The sequence below is a fragment of the Aethalodelphis obliquidens genome, unplaced genomic scaffold (genome assembly GCF_003676395.1).
Source record: "Aethalodelphis obliquidens isolate GAN/ISIS:26980383/991018 unplaced genomic scaffold, ASM367639v1 scaffold48, whole genome shotgun sequence".
In the NCBI taxonomy this organism is placed as follows: Eukaryota; Metazoa; Chordata; class Mammalia; order Artiodactyla; family Delphinidae; genus Aethalodelphis; species Aethalodelphis obliquidens.
The window spans coordinates 2,154,565-2,181,995 of NW_020837992.1; the positions used below are offsets into that span (position 1 = coordinate 2,154,565).

The window sequence follows — 27,431 nt, forward strand, 5'->3', positions numbered from 1 at the left end:
CTGCTCTGCTGGTAGAGGCCTATGATGGTGTCCATCAGGCACTGCCGAGCAAGCAAATCTGAAGAGCAGGCTGAGGCTAAAAAGAAAATTCACATATTCCAAATGCAGATAGGCCCATATATAGATTCCACGCCCAGATTCTCTCACAGTGTAATGAAGAGTACATAGGCTTGTGCACAAGTTCAGAATGTTGCAAGTTCGTGCTGAAAAGAGGCTGGCGGAAAGGGTGTGAACCCGGGAGAGGCTCTGAAAAATAAATTGCTATCACTCCACTTTGCCCCCGTCTTGGCTCTCCTGCCTCCCATTCCCGGGCCTTACCCTCTGGTAGTGGTTATGTCAAGTGCCCAGAGACCGAGAGCAATCCATGGGGGAGAGTAACATGTTCCATCGATCTCCAAGGCAAACTAAAAGACCTCTAGGGTCCCAGTGGAAATGGAATGGAATAGAGAGCATTCTGTAGACACAGTGAGGTTAAGGGAAAACAAAAGCCAAACAGATATGAACCTAAAACGTGAATGTGATCTTTATTATACAGCACATCTGGTGTTTGTGCACCCCAGAAGGAGACACAATACTCTATAAAACCAAACCCAGCCATTCAAAATTACACTAAATGAAGACTTAACCCATAGTTGCATCTCTTAAAAATATACACAATTAACACTGTCCCGCTGTAACAATATCATGGAAAGAGACAGGTAGCACAAGGAGGGAGAGCGTGTAAGAACTGAAGTTTGTGCCAAAGTAATTTTCTCTTGTTATTGCACTTTTATTCTACACACTTAGTATATTACACTTTTTATTTAACACTGTAATAATAAACATTAGTCCTTTGAAACAAACAAAAACATTACATAAAGATAAAAGACAACAAGCTGTCCAGGCCAATTTCCTTTCCAACCCTCTGAGTAAGGTGTCCCCCCAGTGTCAGGTGTTCACACACAGTCTCTTCAGTCAGCTCTGTGGACTGGATGTTAGTTAACAAAGCAGATAAAGTTAAAAATAAAACCCTTTTCAGAACAGTAGTGTACTTAAAACCCCCCAAGGGAGTTTGCCATACAGGTTTCTCAAGTTGACTCCCTCCTAACCCACTTAAACATCACACTAGCCCTAACCCACCCCACCCCCACATTTAGAAGGATAAACCCTCTTTTTTTTTCTTTTAAAGAAAAAGTGGGTTATTTGATCCAGCAAATCCAAAAATCAAGCTTTGAAAACTCAAAGAAAGCAACTACTCTTTCGGCAATGGACTCTTCGAGGGCCATTTATTCCACTCTGATGCAGTATGAACTTAGGAGGTTCCCTGATTAGTCAGATGGAATACCACGCATGCCGTCTCTCCAAAGCAAGGCCAGAGGGAGTCTGTTCCCCAAAGTGCTGTTATAATCACCAATCCCTTTTGGCTTCTCAGTGCTAAATAATAAGCCAAAAAATAAAGTGTCATTCAGTGCAGTTATCACTTTGCAGCCCCGCTACCCCAAACCACTTTGCTGATCAGGAAAAAGCTTTGTCAACACCTCTTTGGCAGCTCAAGTGAAAATGCAAAAAAAAACGCGTTGGAGAGCTGACAGGTACTGCTTGAGAGTTCTACCAGTCCCCTGTTTCTATCCGTGGTAGTAATATATCCCTCCCTTCACTCTTTCCTTGAATTTTAGTGTTAAAAATTAGGAGAAGCTGCTGCCTAGGCTCTGTCCCCTTGAAACTGATGGAGTCACAAATGACTTCTTTGGTCTGGGAAGAACCAGCACAGTCCTCCTTCCCAGAGAAGTGAAAGGCTTTTGCTCAATCAATGAGCCACTCTCTGCAGAGGATCCAGGGAACTAGGGCATGCCTGTGGAAACCTCACCCCGACGTGCATTCCGCAACGCCCCCAGACTGACCTTGCTGCTGGCTCCCTAGGCACTAAGGCAGCTACTCTGGAGCCCCAGGCTCCACCGCGTCTTCTGATTGCTCTGCAGGAAGGTCCGTCACTCAATTCTGAAGCAACAGAAGCGACCAGACCTCAAGCACATTAAAAATGGCCAGGTAATCATTTTCAGGCTGGGGTAAATTGCCCTAATTAAGTTGGTAAGAAGGATGGAACACAGTAAGGGTAACTCTTTCATCCCATCCTTCTTCCTCCCCCTGCCACAATCTCACCTCACCACGTGGGAGCACAGACAACCAAAGCTAGGAGGTAAAATCTTCAGGACTTTGGCCTTGTTGAGCCCTCTACAGCCCAAGTGCTGCCAGGCCTCTTTGAATATCTAGTGTCTTCCCAAGTAATATACAATACAGTACATTTCATGGCATTGCATCACCTAAATAATGGATGCCAAGCAACAGAAGAACCCCAAATTAGCAGACACTGTTATTCAACAAAAGCAAAGTATACACACGTGTTATACATATGTATTCCTGTACTCAGCCTGCTGAGTGTTTAAATAACACTTCCAAATATCTACATGTGGACTCTGGCTGACCTGCACCTTTTCTCAGAATACTTTTTAAAAAATGAACTGCAACCGCTCATCTCCTTACTAAGCGTTAGCCCCTCCCTTGCTTCTCCCTACTCAGGCAAAATATGTGCGCAATCTGCTAGAAAACTGGTATCTGAGAGCAGACTAAGCCACGGGGGATAAACTGAAAAGGGACTCTGGGTGGAGAAAAACCTAACCTCCCATGTGTAAACGGAGCTATGAACTAAGACTTCCAAAGAATGTTAGGAATGTGGGCTCCACTATGGGAGCACAGAGTCCTGATTATGGCTGGAGTTAAAAGACAGTCTGGAAAAGGGAACTAGGTAAGACTTTTCTTGAAATTTCATACAGAAGAGATTTATACTGACTTTTTGGCTAAAGAAACAGCTTGGGCATCAGTGAACTGCTGGATATGCTCACAGCCATCCAACTCTTCCCTATCCAGGAGTCATCTGTGCCTGGGAAGGTCTCAAGTTGCCCCGCAAGCATCAGTCCCCTTGGGAGCTCTCTGTAATGAATGTCAAATTCTTCCCATAGCCAAAAGGTGAGGGGAAGGAAAGAAAGAAAGAGCGAAAGAGAAAGGTCTCTGCTTTCAAGTAGAATCATCGAGTCCTCTGTTAGGCCTCTCAGAATGTGACTTGCATAGCCGGTCCATGATGCCCTGGAGCATGGGCTGGACAATGCCCAAGAGAGGTCTCTGCGAGGGGTCACCATCCCAGCAGGCTTCCATCAGCTGCCAGCACTCCTCGTCAAACACAGGGAGGCGTTCTGGACGGGCCCCTAGAGAGAGGAGCATGGAAATAAGACCGGAGGCGGCGAGAAGGGAACCGACACAATGAAGAGGCATGATCAGTTCACAGGCTCTGTCCTCTTGAAACTGATGGAGTCACAAATGACTTCTTTGGTCTGGGAAGAACCAGCACAGTCCTTCTTCCCAGAGAAGTGAAAGGCTTTTGCTCAATCAGTGAGCCACTCTCTGCAGAGGATCCAGGGAACTAGGGCCCCAGTTGGGGCTCAGGATGCTACACAATGCAGTGAGCTTTGGCTTCAGCTGCAGCTATCTAGGTTAGAACCTAATAGTAACTGTGAAGAAAAACTGGAATACACTGGCATAGGATGTTGAAGAATTAGAAATTTTAAAGATAAAAACCTGTCTGAGAGTTCAGAACCACGCTGCCTGGAAGCAGAGGTTTGACTTAAATGTCCTTTCTGGATTCCATGATGGTTTAAACGTGTATGAGGTCCTGCTGTGGAGTGGCCAGAGAGGAGGACAGGAGGCCGCTGCGGCAGTGCCTGGTCTCAGTCTGCTCTCTTCTGGGGAGTCAGGGCAAAGCAAGGCTCGTGGTTCTTACCTCTCCGCACATTGTTCCAGAGATGGTCTTTGCTGGCACACCTCTCAAATGCCTCAGGGAGCTTGACAGAGCCTGAGCAGATATACCAGAAAAGAATGCCAAAAGCGTAGACATCCACAGAATTATCATACTTCCCTACAGCAAGAAAGGGTGACAAGTAGTGAGCCAGGGAGGGAATCAACAGCATCACCACTAACTTGCATCTGCAGAGGCCTTTACACATTCTTTCCTAAAGCCTTTAATGCCCATTATCTCTTATAACAACCCTGTTAGGCAGGACACATTTATAATGCCCATTTTATAATACGAAAAACTATGGCACTGGGAGGGCTAAAGATTAGAAGAGCCAAGACTAGAACTTGACAAAGGGGAAGGAAAACAGGCCTTTTACTTTATTTTATTTATTTTATATTTCACTGATAGTCATTATATTTTGTATTTGATTATTGTTTGTGTGAAGTACTTTTTTATTTTTAAAATAAATAAATTGATTTATTTATTCTTTCATTCATTCATTTCTGGCTGTGTCGGGCCTTGGTTGCTGCGCACGGGTCCTCTCCAGTTGCAGCAAGCAGGGGCCACTCTTCGCTGCGGTGCACGGGCTTCTCATTGCGGTGGTTCCTCCTGTCACGGAGCACCGGCTCCAGGCACGCGGGCATCAGTAGCTGCAGCACTCGGGCTCAGCTGTTGTGGCTCACAGGTTCTAGAGCACAGGCTCAGTAGTTGTGGCGCACGGGCTTAGTTGCTCTGCGGCATGTGGGATCTTCCCGGACCAGGGATTGAACCCGTGTCCCCTGCATTGGCAGGCGGATTCTTAACCACTGTGCCACCAGGGGAGTCCGGGCCTTCATTTTAATGGGACAATCAAAAAGATTAATCCTGAAAGGTCATGTTAGGGAAATAAAGTTGGGAAATACAGGTGGGTAGATAGGTTGGAACCATAACATAAAGATTTTTAAAGTCGGACAGAAGAGTCTGGATTTGATGGGCAGCAGGAGTAATTTATCCTTTAGAGCAGGAGGTGACATGAAGAAAATATTTTAGAAAGATTATTTTTTACAGCAGTAGGATGAACTGCAGTAGAAATAATCAAATGAATTTAAATATGAAGTAGCCAAGATAAAATAATAAAAGTGGGAATAGAAATTTTTGTAAAAGTCAGGGAAAGAAAAATGATGACTGTCTATTTCTTTTCAATGTGCGTAGGACTACAGCTATCCAACTAACTCCTAATCCTTATATGTATCACTCAATGAAGGGTTGGGGGAAGACTTGCGGCTAATGAGAGAAATCCAAATATTATAAATTGCTAATTTTAAGTCTTACCAATACTAACAAGTGACCTGCCATTCCCTTTCCACCTTCCCCGGCAATGACGCAACCTTCCTCATCCATTCAGGCTCAAAACCTTGGAGTCATCTTTTAGTCATTCATTCCTGTTCATCACCCATATCAAGTTAATTACAAAATCTTGCCCATCCTTCCTCTGAATTGATCTCAAATCTGTAACATTTTTTGTTTCAGCACTACTACCAACTTAATCCTAGGTCTGGTCTCCACCACTGGTCTCCCTACATGGCTCTTGCCACTCAATCTGCCTTACCTACTGCTACTAAACATTTCCATGAACATCTCTTTTCATCCCTCACCTGTTCAAAAGCCCAATAGCTCCTTACTTCTTTCACATCAAGCCTTCACTCCACTGCATAAATTTCAAGCTCAAATATATCTTATCTACAACTTGTTTGCTATTACTTCCCGAACTGATTTCTTTCGTGTCATGCTTATTTCTAATCGGCAATTTTGCTCCTATTTCCGCTCCCCCAGCCTCCAGAATTTTCTCTCCTACCTAACATGGTTGGACTCTAGAGACAGAAAGACCTAAATTCCAATCCCAGCCTCATTACTTCTAGCTCAGTGTTTTGGGGTGGGTTTCTTCATCAATCTGGCCTCAACTTAATCCATGACATGGACATAAAAATGCATCAATATCACCACAGAATTGTCATGAGGATTAAATGGAACAAAATATATGATATAACATACCCACAGTGCCTAGCTCAAAGAATATATTAATAAATATATTGACTTCCCTTCCCACCTACCAAATTTTCCAGATCTCATTCAGTTTCTATCCAGAATTTCACCTCTACCACAAAACCATCTAACATTTCTTCTCTGAACACCAACATTATGTAGCACTTAATCACATGTTGTCTTATACTGCTTCTTAATTATTTTACCTCTCAATATATCTCTGTCAACTGTAAGTTCTTTAATGATAGAGGACAACTCTTATTATATAGGAATTATTCAATCAATACTTTAGGATTAAATAATTGGTTGACTATGGCAATGATGGCACTAATAGCCCAGAGAGACATCCAAAACAACAGTTGGTGACTCCCATTTACACTTTTCTTTCTTGCCCCTTTACCTCTTCACGTGTCCCCCTACTTGTCTTAGGTTTCCCCTGTTCTGGTTTCTCCCCTCCCTGTGCCAGAACTGCCAGTAGTACTTGTGGATACTACTTAGCCCAAAGGGTAGCACTTGGTTAAAACACGGAGCCCTGCCCAAACCCACTCCCTGCCCTCCAGCTTACCTGTGAAAAGTTCAGGGGCCATATGAATTGGTGTCCCCACAATGCTGCCTGACATCATGGCCTCTGGCTTGCAGAATCCTAAGTCAGTGATCTTGGCACGGTTCTGCTTGTCCAACTGCCAACAAAGCAGGGTGAGAGTCATTCTATGCCTGGTCCTGCACGTAGCGCTCAGCTGCATACCCAAGCTCAAAAGTAGGCATCTACCTCACAGTAGTACTTAATCAACTCTGCCTCTATTCTCCCGGCCTCTAGATTCACTCCCATTACTGTCTTCTCCCCATACTGTAAACAACCTGATGGCAAGGACTGCCTTTTTCATCTTTGTACTTAGCATAGTACTTAGCACTTAGCATAGTGCCACATATCAGGAGCTTAGCAAATCTTGGATGAATGAATAAATGAAGGGCACTGAGGAAAGTATTATTAGTTCCTGATTATTCTCCTCTGACCTCCAGAACCCAGGGCAGGAAGTTGCTAAATAAGAAGGTTGAGGTCCTCTAGTCAGCTGAGGAGGGTTTTTTAATTCCCTCTAGTTTCCTTTCCTGAGGTCCAAGACAATAAATCTGTCCCAGGTGAACGGATAAAGAAGATGTATGTATACACACACACACACACACACACACACACACACACACACACAATGGAATACTACTCAGCCATAAAAAAGAATGAAATAGTACAGTAACATGGATGGAACGAGAGATTATCAAAAGAAGTGAAGTGAGTCAGACAGAAAAAGACAAATATCATGTGATATCAGTTCTATGTGGAATCTAAAATATGATACAAATGAACTTATTTACAAAACAGAAGCAGACTCACAGATATAGAAAACAAACTTATGGTTACCAAAGGGGAAGGGGGTAGGGGAGGGATAAATTAGGGGTTTGGGATTAGCATATAACAACTTATATATATAGAACAGATAAACAACAAGATCCTATTGTATAACACAGGGAACTACATTCAATATCTTGTAATAACATAAAATGGAAAAGAATATGAAAAGGAATATATATGTAGAACTGAATCATTTTGCTGTACACCAGAAACTAACATATTATAAACCAACTATACTTCAATAAAAATAAAAATTAAAAAAAAAATCTGTCTCATTTGGCTATTGACAAGCCTCTTAGGTTCCAGCCTAGAATTTTAGGAAGATATTTCCCTCCCCCCAAAACTGCTATCATCTTTATATATCATCTTTTAAAATAAATTTATTTATTTATTTATTTTTTGGCTGTGTTGGGTCTTCATTGCTGCAAGCGGGCTTTCTCTAGTTGCGGTGAGCGGGGGCTACTCTTCTTTATGGTGTGTGGGCTTCTCATTGTGGTGGCTTCTCTTGTTTCGGAGCACGGGCTCTAGGCGCGTGGACTTCAGTAGTTGTGGCACGTGGGCTCAGTAGTTGTGGCTCACAGGCTTAGTTGCTCCACAGCATGTGGGATCTTCCCAGACCAGGGCTCGAACCTGTGTCCCCTGCATTGGCAGGCGGATTCTCAACCACTGCGCCACCAGGGAAGCCCCCTTTATATATCATTTAAGTGTTGCCAGAGATACTTCAGTGATAATCCAATATATTTTCAAAAGGAGTATGTCAAAAGGTTCTTTATAATTTAGATAACAGGACTGGTAGGTTCATGACTATCTTACCTTTTAAGGTGTGTTTACCCATCTCAGTCCTCATCCAGCATCTCAAACCCTAAGCAATAACAAGACCTGGAATCCTCAAAAATATCAATGTCACAAAAGCAAAAAAAGGCAGGACTATTCTAGATTAAGAGGCTAAAGAAACATGAGAAAAATGCACTGTATGATCCTTGGATTGGATCTTGGGCCAAACAAACAAATAGACCATATTTGGGATAGTTGAACATATTTGGGACAACTGGAAAATGTTAATATAGACTGTGTATTAACTAATAATATTGTATCAATTTAAACTTCTTGGGTGTGAATAATGGCATTTTAATTAAGTGGAAGAATGTCCTTTTCCTTAGAAGATACAAGCTGAAGTATATAGGAGTAAAGTTTTATCTGCAAGTTACTCTCATATAGTTCAGTTAAAAAATGTGTGCGTGTGTGTATGTGTGTGTGTGAAGAAAGAGAGAGAGAGAAACAAAGAGAGACTACAATAGGAAAGAGAATATGAATCTGGGTGAACAGTATGTGGGTCTTCATTGTACCACTCTTTTAGCTTTTCTGTAAGTTTAAATTTTCTCAACAGTGTTGGGAGAAAAAATCTTAAGCAATATAAGCTAGGCCTATGATGCAACTCCTCCCTAAGCTTCAAGTCCAAGATACCATCCATCCACTCTGCTGTTAACTGGTCACAGTCTTTTCCTGTGACCGAATTTACATTCATGTGTACCTCCTTCCAAAGGTCACTTACACATAGAGACAGGGAGTTATCTTGGGGAAACAGCTCTTACTTACCAGCACATTCTTCAGTTTGATATCACGGTGGACAAGTCCCTGGCTGTGCAGGAAGCGGATTCCTTCCACCACATCTAGGGCTATCTGCAAACGGGTCTCCAGGGTCAGCCCAGCCTTGGGGAGACAAAAGGGTTTACCTGTCACTAAGAAGACAACTCCTCAATCCAACTTGCTTATACCAATGAAGAGTTCCTTCTGTGAGATACTGAAAGACTGACCACACTAGGGCACACAAGGACAGAAAAGTGGATGAGAATAAGGGAAGAAGAAGGCAGTCAGGAGAGGGACATAAAGGAAGAGCAAGGAAGGGCAAGCCATAAAGGCCAGGTCAGATCCCTTGGAAGCAGCACTTAGGCCAGCCGGATGATCCCCAAATGTGACTAGGAGAGCCACAACCAAACGCCTGAAGGCATGAGTGCATCTCTAACCCTGAGCAAACTCTAGAACTGCCTTAGAGGCTCAAAGTGAGTATTTCTAGGACTCTCAGGCAGATTTACTTCCATTGCTTTGTAGGACTGGTTAGCCTTTGGTTTTATGGATTCAAATACCAAAGTCACCCATCTTACTTCTACCAAGCCTCCAATTTAGGGTCTCTTGAATTCTGGAGAATGTTATATCACTCATCCAAAAGCCCATATATGGTTGTCTAACCCACTTATGGAAAAGCATCACATGGTACTTAGCTTAACTTCCCTGAAATGAAGAAGGAAAGCCGCTTGCAGAGTCATTTTATTCACCATATTGATTTCTCATGGCTCCTGCAAGCATATCTGAGGATTCTTCTGTCTTATTCCATATAAACTGGTACAAGAGGCACCTGCGAGAAGGGACCTACCAGATACTCTGGGGTTAGCTTTTCCAGCTCCAATGTAGAGGACAGACAAAAGAAACCTCTCTATTTCCCTGCTGGTGGCTGTTTTAGATGAGGGGAACTCAACATCCAACTGAGGGTATTTCACCTTCATTCAAAATCTTCCACTTCTCACTGTCTACGGCAGAATTTGAATGCTATGGAACTTTTAACGTTTTTGGTCTTCTATAATTTGTTCCCAACATTTCTTTGCATATTATCTCCCCTCTATTCCCCAAATGAACCAGCTTCTCCAACACAGTCAGTGTCCTTCAAATGTTCTGGGCACTAAGCTATTCCTTCCCCCGGTATGACCTCTTCTTTCCATCTGCCCAACTTTTACCCATCAGGGTTCATTTATCCAACTCAAATGCCACCTGTTCGTGAAATATTCACTGACTACAATTATTTTATTTTATTTAAAAAAATTGTTTTTGAATTTATTTTTGGCTGTGTTGGGTCTTCATTGCTACGTGCGGGCTTTCTCTAGTTGTGGTGAGCAGGGGCTACTCTTCATTGTGGTGCGCGGGCTTCTCATCGCGCTGGCTTCTCTTGTTGCAGAGCACGGGCTCTAGGCACGTGGGCTTCAGTAGTTGCAGCACACGGGCTCAGTAGTTGTGGCGTGGGGGTTAGTTGCTCCGCGGAATGTGGGATCTTCCCAGACCAGGGATCGAATCCGTGTCCCCTGCACTGACAGGTGGATTCTTAACCATTGCACCGCCTGGGAAGTCCCTACAATTCTTTTAAAAGCCCCTGGCCAATTATACTTTTTGACATCCCCTTATGTTGCTTAATACAGGGCCTTGTACAAAGTAGTCACTAATAAATATTTGTTGACAATAAAAACTAGCTTAATTCACTGAGAACGAAAAAAGAGAAAGAATAGCAGAGTTATAGAAAGCTTTTCTGCTCTTCTGTGTAGTCTAGATTTTTACACTACCACGAGAGGTAAAAGTGGTGAACTGCAGTATTCTGGATATAAACTGGGCAAAAAAACATGTTCTGAGACATTTTTAAGGTTTTTTGGAAATGAAGGTAATAAAGCTTGATTACTCCAACATTGTCTTATGAGAGCTAGAGGCTCTGAATAAAGAAGAAAGGAGGAAAGGCCAGAAAGGAACCTGTGGATCTGGCTGCCAGCTGGGCCTCACTCCCTCCTTGCCCTGCCTCACCTTCAGCCCACTGTAGAGGTCCCGGTGCAGCCGCTCCATAATGAGCAGCACAGCGATGCTGGAACCACCACCATAGTTGTAGTCGATGACGGAGCCGTGCAGATCCACCAATCGCTCATGCTTCGGCAGAGACCTGGTGAGGAGCGGAAGGGTCTGGGCTAGAGCTAACCTTGCATAGCATGTCACTACAGTGGAAGAAATAACCCTGAGACCGTGCAGAGTCCAGGCCCAGAGGTAATAGCCCTCAGTACAGCGAGAGGGCAAAGAGAATGGCCTCTCTAACGAGGACAGAGAATTATGGAATCTAAAAACTGACAGGCCTTAAGGACTAAGGAAGAATGTCAAATGGAAGGATGGGTCTGAAAAATTAGGATGGTGGGGAAAGGGCAGGTAGAGGCAGGAAAGGCCTTGAAGAGAGCACATTTCTGGGCCAGACACTGGAATACTGGTCTACAACATTTTGAGACATAGGAATGGAGAGACAAGGTTTACTATAGCTCTTGGTACAGAATTTATACCAGGCTTCTAAGCTGCTTCTCTGGATCGTTCCCCACGAAGATGAATGAGACCAGAACCCACCTCATGTAGTGGAACTCCAAAGCTAGGTCATTCCAGTGCTTCTCATCTGGAGGGACAACTGACTTGAGGGCACAAGGGAAGTGTCCCCCCCAGTTGTCACACAGGTACACCACACCATACTGGCCCCGGCCCAGTTCCTGTCCCAGTTTAGGTTTACCTATAAGGTACAGAGACAGAGATAAGGCAGGAAGGATGGGAACTTGCTGGGCAACCTCCCTAAGATTCTTAGACATGGACCTGCCTAGAAGCAGGAAGTCATAATTATGCCAGGGGAAGAAATTTGGATGTTTTCTTAACCGGTAGTAACCTAACTGGTTTAATTTGAATAAACTTTGGTTGTGTTATTTGAACTATATAAATAGCAGGACCAAACAGACTTCATCAGAAATTCAAAAATACATCAATGGGTGTTTAGGCAGCTTCGCAAGGAAGCAGCTTTAGACACTGGGGTTCTCCAGGGTTGGACATGAGGATGTCAGGTATCCAGAACCTTCCTCCTCCAATTTACTAGGGAAAAAAATAAGGACTCACGATGCAGCAAGACATCCTGTAAAGAACGGCTTTCCAGTGAAAGGCGGGCCAGGCGGGGAGCATGATCTTTCCGAACCTTCAGCCATAGATCTTCAGTTTTCTCCAACCGGCCTGAGTGGCCAGCTTCCAGCTGGGAAGGAAAAAGAAGAAAGAAATATGACTTATCAGGTCCCCAGCTTTGGCTTCTTCACCTATTATATGGGGATAATAATATCTACCTCATGAGGATACCTGTGAGAATTAAATAAGATATATGTAACATAGCTCAGAGATTGGCAGACCGTGAGCATTCATTAAGTAATACTTTTTCTTCCTGGATGCATAATCACGTCTACCCACCCTCCCCTCCACACACATGTACACATGCACACGCGCACACCCCAAAGGGATAAGCAGATGTCACATAACTGCAAACTACTATGGAAGTTGGAATGTCATCCCTTTCTGTCACTCATCCCTAAAATACTATATAAACTCATATAAAATTCCTACCCCTCGATTTTCATTCCTCACTCAGTGAAGTGGGGAGACATTAATTGAGTTCCCTCCATTCTCTCTAAAGTTAGAGAAATATCCACATGAAAAAGTTACTGATGAAACAACCTGTAACTTAGTATTATCCTTTAACAGAATAGAAAGGAAATATACTGATGACTTTTTAAAAATTATGTAGACAGCAGTAGATGAAACATTCCACAGTGGATGAGGTTCCTCTCCGATTGATCCAGCTGTATGTCCTTTCCTATATACCCACCTGCCGCAAGGAGGCTGCAAAGGCCTCATGAGAACTGTTGAGCCGAGTCCGGAATTGGCTGCAAATGCTCTTGGCCAGCTTGGAGGCGCTGAGGCTCTCGATGGCTTCCTGGGCCACCTTTCTCTTCCACTCTAGTGTGATGGCAGGTGGGCTCACCCATGTGATGCGCTGGATGATCTGTCAGGGTGAGGACAGTGAGAACACTGAGGGATGGGAGACAGGAACCACCAGGAAGAACCAGCACCCCTCCCTCTCTGGGTTACCCACTCGTTAGGCCAGGATCTTAAGATAAGAGCTGTATGAAGTCCAGCACTCCTCTCCAATTCCATCTACCTCAAAATCGGGGCTCAGCCCAGTGGAAAGCATCAAAGAACACTAGGCCTAGTCTGCGTGCTCACAAATCAATACGTTACACTCAGTACTGGGGGTGCCTGATAAACCCCTTTCTAAACACAGCAAATAACTCTACGGAAGAGTCAGATGGAACATCAGAAAGGAAACCGCACTCATGGCCTCTGGCAACAAAGCCTGCTTCTGAGAAAACACTTAGGTTGGGAAAAAGAAATATGAAGAAGATAATGAAGCAGGGTTTTATGGCTCCATAAAATATCATTTAGACACATCACTTTTAAGAGTTAAAGGGGGCACTGTTAATAATTATTTCAGAACAGGCATAAACCAGGATTCTCCCAGGCAGGCAAACCACGACAAATGGCCACCTGCCCTGACAGACATCAGTTTGTTTAGGACAGACACCCTAGACATCAGTTTCTGTTGGAGCGACCAGATTCACCTAAGCCAACTAGGGGCTGAAAAACACTTCCCTAAACAACCTCTACCTGTTTGATTTGCTCCCACAGCATCCTTGTAACTGAGGACCCTGAGTGAAATGTGACTTCAACATGATAGGCAGCATTTAAGATCTGAAAGAGAGTACACAAACGAAAGTCAATATTCCCTGAGTAGAGTGGCTAATTAAAAATGCAATAAATGGGGCTTCCCTGGTGGCGCAGTGGTCGGGAGTCTGCCTGCTGATGCAGGGGACACGGGTTCGTGCCCCGGTCCGGGAAGATCCCACGTGCCACGGAGTGGCTGGGCCCGTGAGCCATGGCCGCTGAGCCTGTGCGTCTGGAGCCTGTGCTCCGCAACAGGAGAGGCCACAGCAGTGAGAGGCCCGCGTACCGCAAAAAAAAAAAAAAAAAAAAAAAAAAAAAAAAATGCAATAAATGATATTTATTTCAAGAACATGGTGCAGTTTCAAGGTTCCCAAATCTATCCCTCAGTGTCTGTGCAGAGTCAATGCAGGCTGATCATCTATCTGGTGACTATTTGGGCTCCTTTACTTCATCTTCATCTTCTTGCTCATTGACTTAACCGCAATTTGACCGTTCACAAGCACCTCCCACGGACAGCGGTCATGAGATAGGAAAATAAAATAGAATTCAAACTGGACTGGCAAAAAGTTGCAAGGGAAATTCTTGACCAACTTGAAGCTGGGTTCGTGGGTGGATTCTGTTTCATGTGTTATCTGTGACACGCTCTTAACTACCCTTTGAGTACCTGTTTGAGATAATTACTGGTGATGTGAACCGAGACATCCTGAGACTTCTCCAGGCTCTGCAGACACCGTTCCAGCGTTCCGACGAAGCTCTCACGTAGGTAATCCACAGAGCTGATCAGCTTGTTAGCCACTGCTTGATTAAGCCGGGAGATGATGAGTTCCTGGATCTGTCGGATGCAGCATTTGATCTCTCTGGTGCCCACTGGTTCTCCATTCTCAGGGACAATGACATCTATGGAGGCAGAGCAAAAAGCTAGTTGGCTGTGAGGGGAAGGGGCAGGCACACTGAATAAAGGCAGCTCCCAAGTCAGACCCAAGGAGCTACCATGAACAACAGCTACTAAACGCATATGGCTGACAAACTGACTCTCAGTATGACCATGGGCCATGCAATCCTCAACTACTTAAGGCATCTAAGAATCGTGAGAAGGAGCAACTGTGTACAGAATGAACCTATTGATTTTGTCAGCTCTTATATCACATTTATAGAAGAGGAGAAACAACATTTATTGACTGCAGACTATTTGAAATGCACAGTAAGTATTTTTCATATGTAATCTAATTTAACCCCAACAACAACACTGTCAGGGGTATATTACTGGTTATATTTTATATGTCAGGAAAAAGCCTCAAAGAGAGAATAAAGTGGGTACTGGGAAGGGATGGTACAGTTAGGAAGTAATATAGCTAGCATTTGAATCCAAAGCTCATAGATTCCAAAGCCTCTTATCTTTGTAATAATTCACACTTCCTAGCATATTAATGAGAAAAATCCAAGAGTCAAGAATTCAATTTTAATCAACTACTAGAGAAATAAAAAGTAAAACTGGAACGTTGTCCCCACTATGCTACTAGCTCTCAGGATTAGAAAAGTCTGTTTTGCAAACCAGAGGACAGAAGAACTTAAGAGAAGACAAATCACCTATAAAAATTCCACTCCTAAAAAGGCCCTCTCTAATGTTAGAAACTTATATTGGTACTACCTCTTTGGAAGATATCTGGCAATATCTATCAAAAATTTAAGCTAACCAACCAATAAACAAAAGAAATCTATACACCCTTTGACCCAACTACTCTTTCTGCTTCTAGGAATTATTTTTCTAGAAATATACCCTTACAAGTCTCAAATACATGCATGCACAATGATGATCAATGCAGTATACTCTGAGAGAGAAAGAGAGAAAGAAAGGAAAGGAAAGGAAAGGAAAAGAAAGGAAAGGAAAGGAACAAAAGAAAGAAAGAAAGGAAGAAAGAAAGGGAGGAAGGAAGAGAAAGAAGGAAGGAAGGAAGGAAGGAAGGGAAGGAGGGAGGGAGGGAGGAAAGGAAGAAAGGAAGGAAGAAAGGGGCTTCCCTGTTGGTGCAGTGGATAAGAATCCGCCTGCCAATGCAGGGGACCCAGGTTCGAGCCCTGGCCTGGGACGATCCCACATGGCTGTGGAGCAGCTGGGCCCGTGAACCACAACTACTGAGCCTGCACTCTGGAGCCAACGAGCCACAACTACTGAGCCCGTGTGCTACAACTGCTGAGGTCTGTGCACCTGGAGCCCATGCTCCACAATAGGAGAGGCCATCGCAATGAGAGGCCCGTGCACCACAACGAAGAGTGGCCCCCACTCGCCGCAACTAGAGAGAGCCCGCGTGCAGCAACAAAGACACAATGCAGCCAAAAATAAATAAATAAAATAAATAAATTTATTAAAAAAAATAAAAGAAAGCAAGAAACAGCCTACATATCCAGCAGTAGGGGAACAGTTAAATAAATTAAGGTATATCCATTAGAAGAAGACAAATTTCTCTGCACATTTATGGAAAGATCTCTAAGATATGGGGTAAGTGAAAAAGCAAGGGCAGAAGAACATATAGAGGAAAACTAGATGACTAGGAGACAGTATCTTTTTATCTTTGAGTAAAGTACCACGTTTATAGGTACTATCTTTTCAAAACATAAATAATTTATAAAGTATGTATGTCATGATACCTAGTATGCATGCATTACCTTTATTTTAAAACAAACAAAAATCAGTAATAAAAATCTGGCTCCGGGGCTTCCCTGGTGGCGCAGTGGTTGAGAATCTGCCTGCTAATGCAGGGGACACGGGTTCGAGCCCTGGTCTGGGAAGATCCCACATGCCGCGGAGCAACTAGGCCCGTGAGCCACAACTACTGAGCCTGCGCATCTGGAGCCTGTGCTCCGCAACAAGAGTGGCCGCGATAGTGAGAGGCCCGCGCACCACGATGAAGAGTGGCCCCCGCTTGCCACAACTAGAGAAAGCCCTCACACAGAAACGAAGATCCAACACAGCCAAAAAATAAATTAAAAAAAAAAAAATCTGGCTCCATAGGATATGTGGCAGCTGTCTTCTAAATCTACTTGTCATTGCCTGAAGGATACCCAGAATGTATTAGAACAAGGTAAGAAGCAGCACGTAAGTCCTGTCTAAGATGTAGCCAACTAGGTAAGTAGAACCACAAGTCCATGATGTAGTTAACAGAGCCAGACATTTGATGTACTTGTTCCCAGTTACTCCACATCTGAACTAACCACTGTGCCCCAGGTACCAAACATGATTACCTGGTACATGATAGACAATCAAATGTTTTCACTGACTGCTCAACCTACCTGCCCTGACAACCCTTTATCATGTCTACTCTGATGCTGGCATTGATGCTCCGGTGTCTTTTATTCAGGCACTGAATTAAATTAAACATTCAGAAGATTTCCTAGGATTTCCACTGGAAGTGAGCACTTCTCAGCAACTCCTCCCTACAATGGGAAATCGCCAAAGAGGTATCTTTGTTCATCTTTAGAAAGACCTATAAGAAATCAAGCATGCTATGCTTGCTAAAGTATATTTCCTTTGTATCTATAAGTGTGACAAACATATACCATCACTCACACACTCATTCATTCTCCAAAGATATACTATACACAGACTCTGTTATTTGCTGCAAGGGATATAGTGATGAATAAAGACCCAGATCCTGTTCTTCATTTCTAGGATTTTAGAAAATAGAGGAACATAAACAACTATAATAATAAGATAAAAAGTGAAATATACCAGAAATTTCAGTTCCAGATGAAATTCTATGGGAGTTCAGATGAACTGCAATCATTATTAGCTAAGAAAATTAAAGACAACTTCATGAAAAATGTTATTTGGAAGAGGCCTTGAAGGGTAGGTAGGATTTGAAAATTCACAAATAAAAGAGATTCAGGTTTAGGGCAGGGCATAAGCAAAAAATAAAATAAAATAAAATAAAGGAAGCATACAGAGGACAGGAAGCAGTTGAAACCAACCAAAAAAGAAATTACAGGAAGGTGCATAGTGGGAAATAAGACTGAGAAAGTTGGAAAGGGTTAGGCTTTGGAAGATCTTGAATACTAGGCTAAAGGAGTCTTAACTCAGTCTGCAGAAATAGAGCCAATAAAGATGAACTGGGGAAAGGAGAGAAAGATCTCAGTGAGATCAGTCAGGTAACAGTAGTTCAGTTAGACTAAAGAGGAAGGAATAGAGAAGCAAAGGTATATATGAAATAGGGAAGAAGACTCAGCAGGACTTGGCAACTGACTGGATACGGGGACAAGAGAAAGAAAACAGTTAAAGACCATGCTGAGGTTTTTGTTTGAGACTTTTTTTTTACTTTTTAAAATATTTTTATTTTTTTTATTTGGCCGAGCCGCGCAGCACGTGGGATCTTAGCTCCCCGACCAGGGATCAAACCCGTGCCCCCTACATTGGAAGCGCAGAGTCTTAACCACTGGACCACCAGGGAAGTCCCCATGCTGAGGTTTTGAAGCTGGTTCCCAGGAAGATGGTAGCATCGGTCACTGGGAATAGATTAAGAAGCAGTAAAGCATGGAAATTAAGAGTATGGGCTCAGGAATCAGACTGTCTAGATTCAAATTCTGCCTCTACTATTTAGTAGCTGTGTGACCTTGAGCAAAGTACTTAACCTGTCTAAGCCTGAGTTTCCTCATCTAGAAAATGGCAATAAGCAGAATCCACCTAGGGAGGTTGTTTTAGAAAAAAACAAAGACAAAAAACTGAGGCTAGGTCCCATGTCAGAAATGCTGATTAGGTCTGGAGTGGTCTTTAATGGTCTCAAGCATCTACATTTTCAAAAAGCCTCCCAGGTTATTTGGATGCATAGCCATGACTGAGAACCTAAAGGGTAACTTGCAAACCACGTACTTTAATTAATAGGTAGTAGAGCTAATGTTCATACAGAAGTCAGTATACAAAGTCAGTAGCATCTAAACCTCAGACACCAAAAGACCAGACTAAGCATTTGGCCCAGTTTTGTTAACAGTCATTCATGAAGAATGGGAACGCCAGAAAAGCCAAAACCGCTACTTTGGGAAATCCTTCTGAGTTAGGTCTCAGGAGCAGCCTGAAAAGAAAATGAGACCATGACACACAAAAAAGAACAGACAAAGAAGCATGGGCCATGCCAAAGGAGCCAGGGTTGAAGCATGACTCAGTGACATTCTTCAAGCAGCTCTTCTCCAGTTTTATCAAGGCCAAGGGGATACAGATATAAACGGGAGACTAAAGAGCACTATTGGGATGAATTTACCAAAAGCTGGACTAACAGTCCTAGGAAGGAATGATGGTGGAATCTTCCAGGAAGGTCTCTCAGAACAAAAGATGCCACCTTGGCTAAATGATTTAAGGTGGGCTCCTGCTAATGACAGTGGGGGTAGGTGAGATGATCCTGAGGTTCCTTTGGGCTTCAGAATTAATGAACTCAACTTCCAGCTGGAAAAGAGTTAGAGGATGCTGTAGTCCCCACGCCCTACCAAGTTCTCTAGGACCTACCTTTAAACTCCATGTTGGCAGCATCATCCAGAAGCTCCTCCTTCATGGTGTTAAGCGTCTCAACGATCATGTCCTTCATTTCCTCCTGCTTTCGGTTGGCAATATTCATCAGTGATTCGTACAACTCATTCTCCTTTTTTCGTGTATATTCTAGACGTTTGGGAGTAATCTGCAGGTCCCGCTGCATGTCAAAGGCCTGGTTAATAAAGATGTCGAGGCAGCGGCAGTGCACCAGGTTCAGGGCCTTGGCTGCGTCCACCAGGTGAGTCTGTAGCACCTGGTGAGAAAATGTGTTCAAGTGTCTCAGCTTCTCACTTTGCTCCACCAACACGCTCTGAGCTTTGGTGTCCTGGCTGGGGTTCCCACAGTTACAGTGACTGCTGCTCAGATAGCCCAGGTCAGTTAGCTGGCGATGGAGTGGTGATCTTTCATTCTCCATTCTTCTGGTGGAGGAGCTGATTATCTCCGAGCCCAGCTTCGGCACTTTGAAAAAGAATACGGGAAAGGAGAAATACTTTCGGATTTCCTGAAGCTCTTGCTCATCCCTTTCAGAGAGTTCATCTTTGTGGAGTGCATAGGTTATCACAGGCAAGAAATCATTCACCAAGTCACCCAGAACATCCACTGTGGGCCGGAGGCCTTGGCACGGTGCTACCACAATGTCCACTTCCTAGAAGGGGAAGGGGGTCATATCAGCACTTCAGGGTCAGAACCAATCCTTGCCTCCCCAAAGTCCCACACTGAGGCCAAAATCCAGATCTATGATGGGGCAACTGAACTTCGGTATGCCCCAATCATTTGTCCACCTCCTTCCTTGGTTACCAACACTCCCTGGTGCAGCCTATGCAGGCAGGCACTCGTCCAGAGAGAAGTAAGTAGAAAGGATGGCAGTCCTTTTAGCCATTTTATTTATTTATTTTTTCTTTTAGCCATTTTAGATAAAAGAGACTATTTAGTCCCTTTTGTTGCTTTGGAAACTCCCATTAATTCCCTCTGATAAAGAAATAAGACAAATAGTAGATGAAGAAAGAACTCTTAACAGACTGGGAGTGAATCTGCCTAGAACATTCCTCCCCCTCTTTCTAACCTGACTAACTCATCCCTATCTTTCTAACACGGCTAATTCCCAAGGTCCTTTAAATCTCAATGTATACATCGTGTCATACCCCTCGGGAGTCTTTCCTATTACACAATCCCGAGCACTCTCTACTTCTCCTTTTCTTAATGTTCAACACATTTAAAATTTATTTATTTAAAACCTAATTCTTTCCCATTAGCCTATAAACTCTTTGAGGACAGGGACCATGTCTATCTTGTTCACTACTATAACTCCAGTGCCTAGTACAGAGTAAGTCCTTAACTTTGTTGAATCAATCAATCAAGCAGCAAACTAAAGGCTAGATCTGCCAAACATTACGGTCCTATTCTAGGAGTTGGCAGGCATCCCAAAGTCTTAGCCACCTAAGTCTTAGTAATACCTTTACGCTCATGTTCACTTGGTCTGGCAGAGATTAAGATTTGCCTATCCAATATTTAACCTCTGCATTATTGGGAAGGCAATGTCTTTTATAGACGGGGTAGCCAATAATAGGTGGGGCAACAGGAAAGCTCTTTAAAGGGTTGATTCTACTAGTAAGTACACCCTTTGGACTTGCCCTTCTTGCTTGGAGCACAGATGTGACAGACAGAGCAGCAGTGATCATCCTGCAGTCCTCGGGCAAATGTGAGAGTAGAAGCCAGCCTTGAGGATGATGAAGCAAAAAGAAATAGGGGGACTTCTCTGTGGCGCAGTGGTTGGGAATCCGCCTGCCAATGCAGGAGACACGGGTTCAAGCCCTGGTCCAGGAAGATCCCACATGCCGTGGAGCAACTAAGCCCATGCACCACTACTACTGAGCCCACGCTCTAGAGCCCACGAGCCACAAATACTGAGCCCGCGTGCCACAGCTACTGAGGTCTGCGCGCCTAGAGCCTGTGCTCCGCAACAAGAAAGGCCGCTGCAATGAGAGGCCCATGCACCACAGCGAGGAGGGGACCCCGCTAGCCACAACTGGGGAAAGCCTGCATGCAGTAACGAGGACCCAATGCAGCCAAAAATAAATAAATTAATTAATTAATTAATTTTAAAAAAAAGCAATAGGGAGCTTGGATCTCTGATGACTACAGAGCTGCCACACCAGTCCTCAACTGCCTAGCTTTAGACTTCTTTTATGTGAGGGAAAAAAACTAACCTCTGTCTTGCTTAAGCAAGCCCCTACTTTTCTGATTGTTTTGTACAATGAATCCAATCATAACTGATAAACCCAACGCCTGAAGTGAGTTTCAAGAATGATCTTTGGTTTAGAAACAACTTTCCACAGGTCCTTTCCCTAGCTAGTAGTTTCTTTTTATTGTTCTACTTCTTTCCTAAGGATCTTGAAGCACTTAAGAGCCTGTATTTCCATCCATGCATAGGTTCCTCCAAATCTCTGAAATTGCCTACTTTGCCTGGCACTCCAGACCTAAGCGTTGACCTGGAGACTTGTGCCTATATCACCATTGCAGGCACACCAACTCCAAAGTCTGCAGACTCAAAATCAATCCTTTGCAAAATTCTAGTACATTTTAAAGAGTTATGAAAGAACTCAACACAAATCTGCTCAAGTCTGTGTCCTTAACAGTTATCAGATGTAGCCAATTTACTTTATTTGAAATCTAAGCTATGCAATTTGTTTATTTTCTTTCAGACTAATACTCTGTTTTTATTCCTTTTTTGAGCAATAGGTATCATTGATGAAAGATTTTTAAAAATCAAAACCTGGGATCTTTTCCTTTTTGATCTCCTCCAGATAAGGAAGAAAGGGCTGGGAAATGCCAGCCTATTGTTTCTTGTAGTGTGTGTGTGTGTGTGTGTGTGTTGTGTGTGTATGTGTTGTTTCTTGTAGTGTGTGTGTGTGTGTGTGTGTGTGTGTGTGTGTTGAAGGACAGAGAGACAGAGAGACGGAGAGACAGAGAGACAGAGAGAGAGAGGGAGAGAGAGCGCTCTCCTATTTCCAGCAAAGCACAAAGGTCTCACCTTCTTCCTCAACAAAGAACTCATAAATTTTATTCGCAGGTAGGTCACAGAACTTTCATTTGGCTGGCCACTTTGAACTCCCTAAAGCTAAAAGTGCTTTTACCATCTCAGCATTTGTAATTTGAGCAAACACTGTATAAATCCTCGTGCTTTCTACCCAAGCCTAGGCGAAGAAGAAATCTGCTGTTTCATGTGTGCCTCGAATTACATGGAATGTTTTCTGATTGGAAGACTAGTGTGACACTCACCCTGCTATTCAAAACAAGCCCCTTCACTACACTGAGTCACACGGCTGGAGTACCAGTCACTTCATGAGGCACATTCAAAAAGTGGGTAAGTAAGAACTTTTAGGGTTTAGAGTACCACATGCAATTGCCTAAGTGCCAAAACTTTAAAGACATATAATAATTAGATAGGCTAGAAGAGAACCCCAAGAACTGAAAATTTATAACAAGATAATTACAGATGACAGTGGTTTTTTAAAATATTTTAAAAATTGCTTCTGACTTAAGTAAATATCTTTTTAAAGGTATAAATCAATCAAACTTATTATAGAAATATTAAGGAAAGAAAGCCTAAATATTCAAAACCTAAGTTAAGTGTTGTTTAGAAAGTTTTCAGGAAGAATTTTGTTGGCTTGTTTATTTGATGGATTTTCTTAAAATTCTAAAATAAGCTTCCAGGTTTTCCTCAAAGGACCATTTTGTGTGTGTAACACAACCATCATCCAAAGCTGCCACGTCCATTTGTAGAACCAACATCCTTTGTAAGGGACAGTTGACTTTATTTGCTCATAGTTGCAAATTCATTTTTTAAAAAATGGATTCAGTGGATAAAGAAGATATGGCATATATATATATATATATATATATATACACACACACACACACACACAGTGGAATACTACTCAGCCATAAAAAGAATAAAATTTGGCCGTTTGCAGTAACATGGATGGACTTGGACAGCATTATGCTAAGTGAAATTAGAGAAAGACAAATACTGTATGATATCACTTACATGTGCAATCTAAAAAATAAAACAAACTAGTGACTATAACAAAAAAGAAACAGACTCACAGATACAGAGAACAAACTAGTGGTTACCAGTGGGGAGAGGGAAGGAGTGAGGGGCAAGATAGGGGTTATGAGGTACAAACTACTATGTATAAAATAAATAAGCTACATGGATATATTGTACAATACAGGGAATATAGCCCATATTTTATAATAACTATAATGGAATACAACCTTTAAAAATTATGAATCACTATGTTTTACACCTGTAACATATAATATTATATATCAACTATACTTCAATTTTTTTAAATTCCCCCAAAATGAATTCTGATGGTAGGTACTGCCTGGTACATTGGCACCTAGAAAGAAGTTGTCTACTCCTAAATACATCTTGTACTAAACAAAAATGGATAGAAAACAAGTACCATGCTCTCCTCCGTTCCCCAGTTAATTAACTTGTGCAGTCAGTCTCACTGTTCTGACTACCAAGACTGTTGGAAGACAGGCAAAAAGAGCTGCTGGCTGAGACCCTGGCAGCAGTACAAATTAGACTGGAACGTGATATGTGATTCTGCAATACTCACGGCAAAGGGATGACTCATGCCTGACGGTTATAAACAAAAAGGGAAGCCATCACTGTCTCCTGGAGACAGGGAGTGAAAAAAATCCACAGAGAGGATGAGCCCTGTTCTGGGTCCTATTATGGCCACCTGAGAGGGAAGACGGACCTCAGACTGTTTCATGGAAGGCTGTGTTCCTTCCTGGCACTTAGAACAGTGTCTGGCACTTAATGAGCATCCAATAAATAAATGTGCAGTTGGACTTCCCTGGTGGTCCAGTGGTTAAGACTCTGTGCTTCCACTGCAGGGGGTGTGGGTTCGATCCCTGGTCGGGGAACTAAGATCCCACCTGCTGCTTGGCATGACCCAAAAAATAGTAATAGTAAATAAATAAATAAATGTGCAATTACTGGATGAATAAATGATGCCTTTACTACTTGCTCAAAACCACTTTCAATCATCCTATATAAAATTTTCTATTTTTAGCCCATATCCCACACATTTATCTGGAACTGCTATTTGCATCTACTCCAAGAATGAAGCAGTGAGTAAGCATTTTGCTCCTAACTCAATCAAGGAAGAAGAATCCCAGGGAATCATGAGAGTATGCCATAATTCCCATTTTGAGTCACAGCAAATTCCTAAAGAGATTTCTCTTTTAGAATACATCTGCACAAATCTGTCGAATCTACATAAGTTGATATGTTACCATCAATTTTCTTGGCAAGATTAAGAGAATGTAATAGAAAGGAGATTGCTACTCTGCAAACACCAGAATTTACCTCTCTGGTTTTGTTTTTTATGTAAAAGCTTTTTATGTAAAATGACACTACCTTAAGTGCCAAGAAGAAATGCCTCAATCACTGAAGCCTGACCACTTCCTAAGAATATTGGCTCTTACTGGTGAGGACTCCTTACTCTATGGCTCATGGCACATTACTGAAACTCAGTGATAGCTAAGGATGATTATCTTAACTGATGGTTCAAACAGAAGATGATCACGTACTCACGTAGGTCATAAATATCTTTGTTTTCCCTATAGTTCTGAAGCCTCATTACATCACACAGAAGAGAAGTACATAACTATATAAGAGTCCTGCCCTTGCCCAGCAACTGACACAGCCTCGACTCCAATCCCTGTCTCTGTATTCTACCTATCGTCACTATCAATTCTCCTCCCATGCCCACTCTCACAGGGCAATGGGAGGTTTTTCCCATCTGTTTTTACACAGGATTGATTTTTCCTCATTTTTATACAGTTCCCTGAACTATCACTCTTAAATATCAATTACATATAAAGGCAAATACCTCCCTCTTCTTGTTACACTGTAGAAAATCCCTTTACTCTTGGTACAAACACTCTCCATTGGGGAGCTGCTTTCTAGAATATAACAGGCCACAAGCAGCTGTGTCAACCCAGAGCTTCACCCCAGCAGTCAGCATAGAACAGATACAAGCTCACCTCCCTACCTAGTAAAAAGTAGGGAGTGGTAACTCAGAGGCCATAACAAGACTTGGGAAAAACCATAATCCCAACCAAAGCCCTGAACTAGCCACAGAAAACATGAGGCCATCATGCTAAAAGTGGAAGTATGTTTACAATCCCAAACACCCCAAAGTAAAGGCTTTAGGTCTGCGTCTCAACTCATAAGCATGAAGCCCTTAAGGATCAGAACTATCTGATTTCATACTGTGATGAATGAGATAACAGACAAGTTGACAAGAATGTACTGAATAGCCTCTGTGTGGTCTGTTGGGTTGGCCAAAAAGTTCGTTCGGTGAGGGAATACATTGTTTCATAAAATTCTTGGTGAAAATGAAAAACGTGTCTTTTATTTTTACTTAAAACCAAACGAACTTTTTGGACAACTCAATACCTTGTGGATATTCAAACATCCAGGTACCCACATATACAGATAAAAGCAGGAAAGTGAAGCTTTATTCTCTTATCACTTACTAGACCCAATCAAGAGAGACCATAGTAGAATGGAGAAGAAGGAAGAAGGGGAAACTTTACCTTTTAACTTTATAACTTTAACTTTTGTGTTTTTTACCTTTTTATAACATCTCTCATTTTATTACAAAAGTACTTCATAATAATTATGAAGAACTTTGCTTCTAACTAGAGCAGAATAACTCTAAGTAAGCTGGAACCAGAAGGACTTAAGTTTGACAAAAGGAAGGAGTCCCACGGTGGATGGCTGTCAGGGAAGGGACAGGTGACTGAGAGAATAGGAAATCCTCTTCTCAAGGACACTGATTAATTCATTCAAAGGGAGACTTGCTAAGTGCCTGACACTGTTCTAGATGCTTTACACTTAGTCTCTTATTTAAGCCTCACACCAGTCCTAAAAGATACAGGTTACTACTTCTATTTTACAAATGGGGGACACCCCAGCACCACAGTCACACAGTTAGTTAAGTAACCAAGCCAGGAGGTAAGTCCAGGCCCACCTAACTACAAAGACAGTGTTTAAACAGTAACTGAAGGTCCACTGTGTCAGGAACTGCCTGGGCTGGTGTTAGGAAAGTTCTGAAAGAAGAATAAAGGATGGACAAGATGATTTCAGGGACCCTAACAGTCCTACTGTCTATATTAAAAAGTATACGCTGGCTATAAGTAAAAGCCCTGCTCTGCTATGAAACAATGCTGCAAAAGAAGTCAAAAAGAAAATATTTTTAATTGCCCGAATAACAGAATTTCTGCCTGCTGACAGTACTTTCAACCTTTGCATCTCTGAATCAGGGAGGATTCCCTACCACCACCATCCATTACCGAAAGGGAAACACAAACAGATCTTTGAGATAGTGAAGATAGAAAGAGATGCCATTTGGTGCAGGAAAGAGGTAGATAGGATCCTTAAAAAAGGGAGAAAACATGAGAGGAAGATTAAGACCATAATCTCTTGCCAGATTTTCCCCCAAAGAGCTAATCTTAGAAGGCCAAAAATGAATCAGTGGTGGTGAATTGAGAAAATATAGCCTCAGCTTTAAGCTGTTCTTTTTAAGAGGGATCAAGGCTACTACAGTGAGCATAGGGATTTTAAAAAGAATCTTGCCTCTAAACCACATATATCCTTAATAGGTAAAATTAACCTATTAAAAGTATTAACCAGGTTTCTTGGCAAAGAGCAATGTATCGGTTATATTTCACTATGTATGTTAGTGTGTGTTAGGGGAAAGGCAAGAGCGATGTTAAATTCAAAGAACATAGAATTACTGCCTAGAAGGAACTTACAATTTAGCATTTGCCTGAACTTCCCATATCCTTTTTTTTTTTTTTTTTTAACATCTTTATTGGAGTATAATTGCTTTACAATGGTGTGTTAGTTTCTGCTTTATAACAAAGTGAATCAGTTATACATATACATATATCCCCATATCTCTTCCCTCTTGCGTCTCCCTCCCTCCCACCCTCCCAATCCCACCCCTCTAGGTGGTCACAAAGCACCAAGCTGATCTCTCTGTGTTATGCGGCTGCTTCCCACTAGCTATCTATTTTATATTTGGTAGTGTATATATGTCCATGCCATTCTCTCACTTTCTCCCAGCTTACCCTTCCGCCTCCCTGTATCCTCAAGTCCATGCTCTAGTAGGTCTGTGTCTTTATTCCCGTCTTGCCCCTAGGTTCTTCATGTCCACTTTTTTTTTTTTTTTTTTTAGATTCCATATATATAGCATAAT

General features: G+C 42.5%; 1 protein-coding gene across 5 annotated transcripts in view; it reads right to left on the reverse strand.

The window, feature by feature from the left end:
- Positions 1 to 499: 499 nt before the first annotated feature.
- DSTYK (dual serine/threonine and tyrosine protein kinase) overlaps positions 500 to 27,431 on the reverse strand; it is a 60,391-nt gene continuing 33,459 nt past the window's right edge. For 4 of the 5 annotated variants that reach the window (XM_027082743.1, XM_027082748.1, XM_027082744.1 and 1 more), the window contains 11 exons: positions 19,117 to 19,786; positions 14,296 to 14,528; positions 13,575 to 13,658; positions 12,736 to 12,912; positions 11,982 to 12,111; positions 11,451 to 11,607; positions 10,872 to 11,004; positions 8,850 to 8,963; positions 6,414 to 6,528; positions 3,812 to 3,946; positions 500 to 3,239 (listed from right to left, as the gene is read on the reverse strand). In XM_027082743.1, the coding sequence (XP_026938544.1) occupies positions 3,052 to 3,239; positions 3,812 to 3,946; positions 6,414 to 6,528; positions 8,850 to 8,963; positions 10,872 to 11,004; positions 11,451 to 11,607; positions 11,982 to 12,111; positions 12,736 to 12,912; positions 13,575 to 13,658; positions 14,296 to 14,528; positions 19,117 to 19,786 (2,136 nt within the window). In that variant the 3' untranslated portion in view covers positions 500 to 3,051. The remainder of the gene's footprint in view (positions 3,240 to 3,811; positions 3,947 to 6,413; positions 6,529 to 8,849; positions 8,964 to 10,871; positions 11,005 to 11,450; positions 11,608 to 11,981; positions 12,112 to 12,735; positions 12,913 to 13,574; positions 13,659 to 14,295; positions 14,529 to 19,116; positions 19,787 to 27,431) is intronic. The other variant, XM_027082746.1, reaches the window with a different exon arrangement.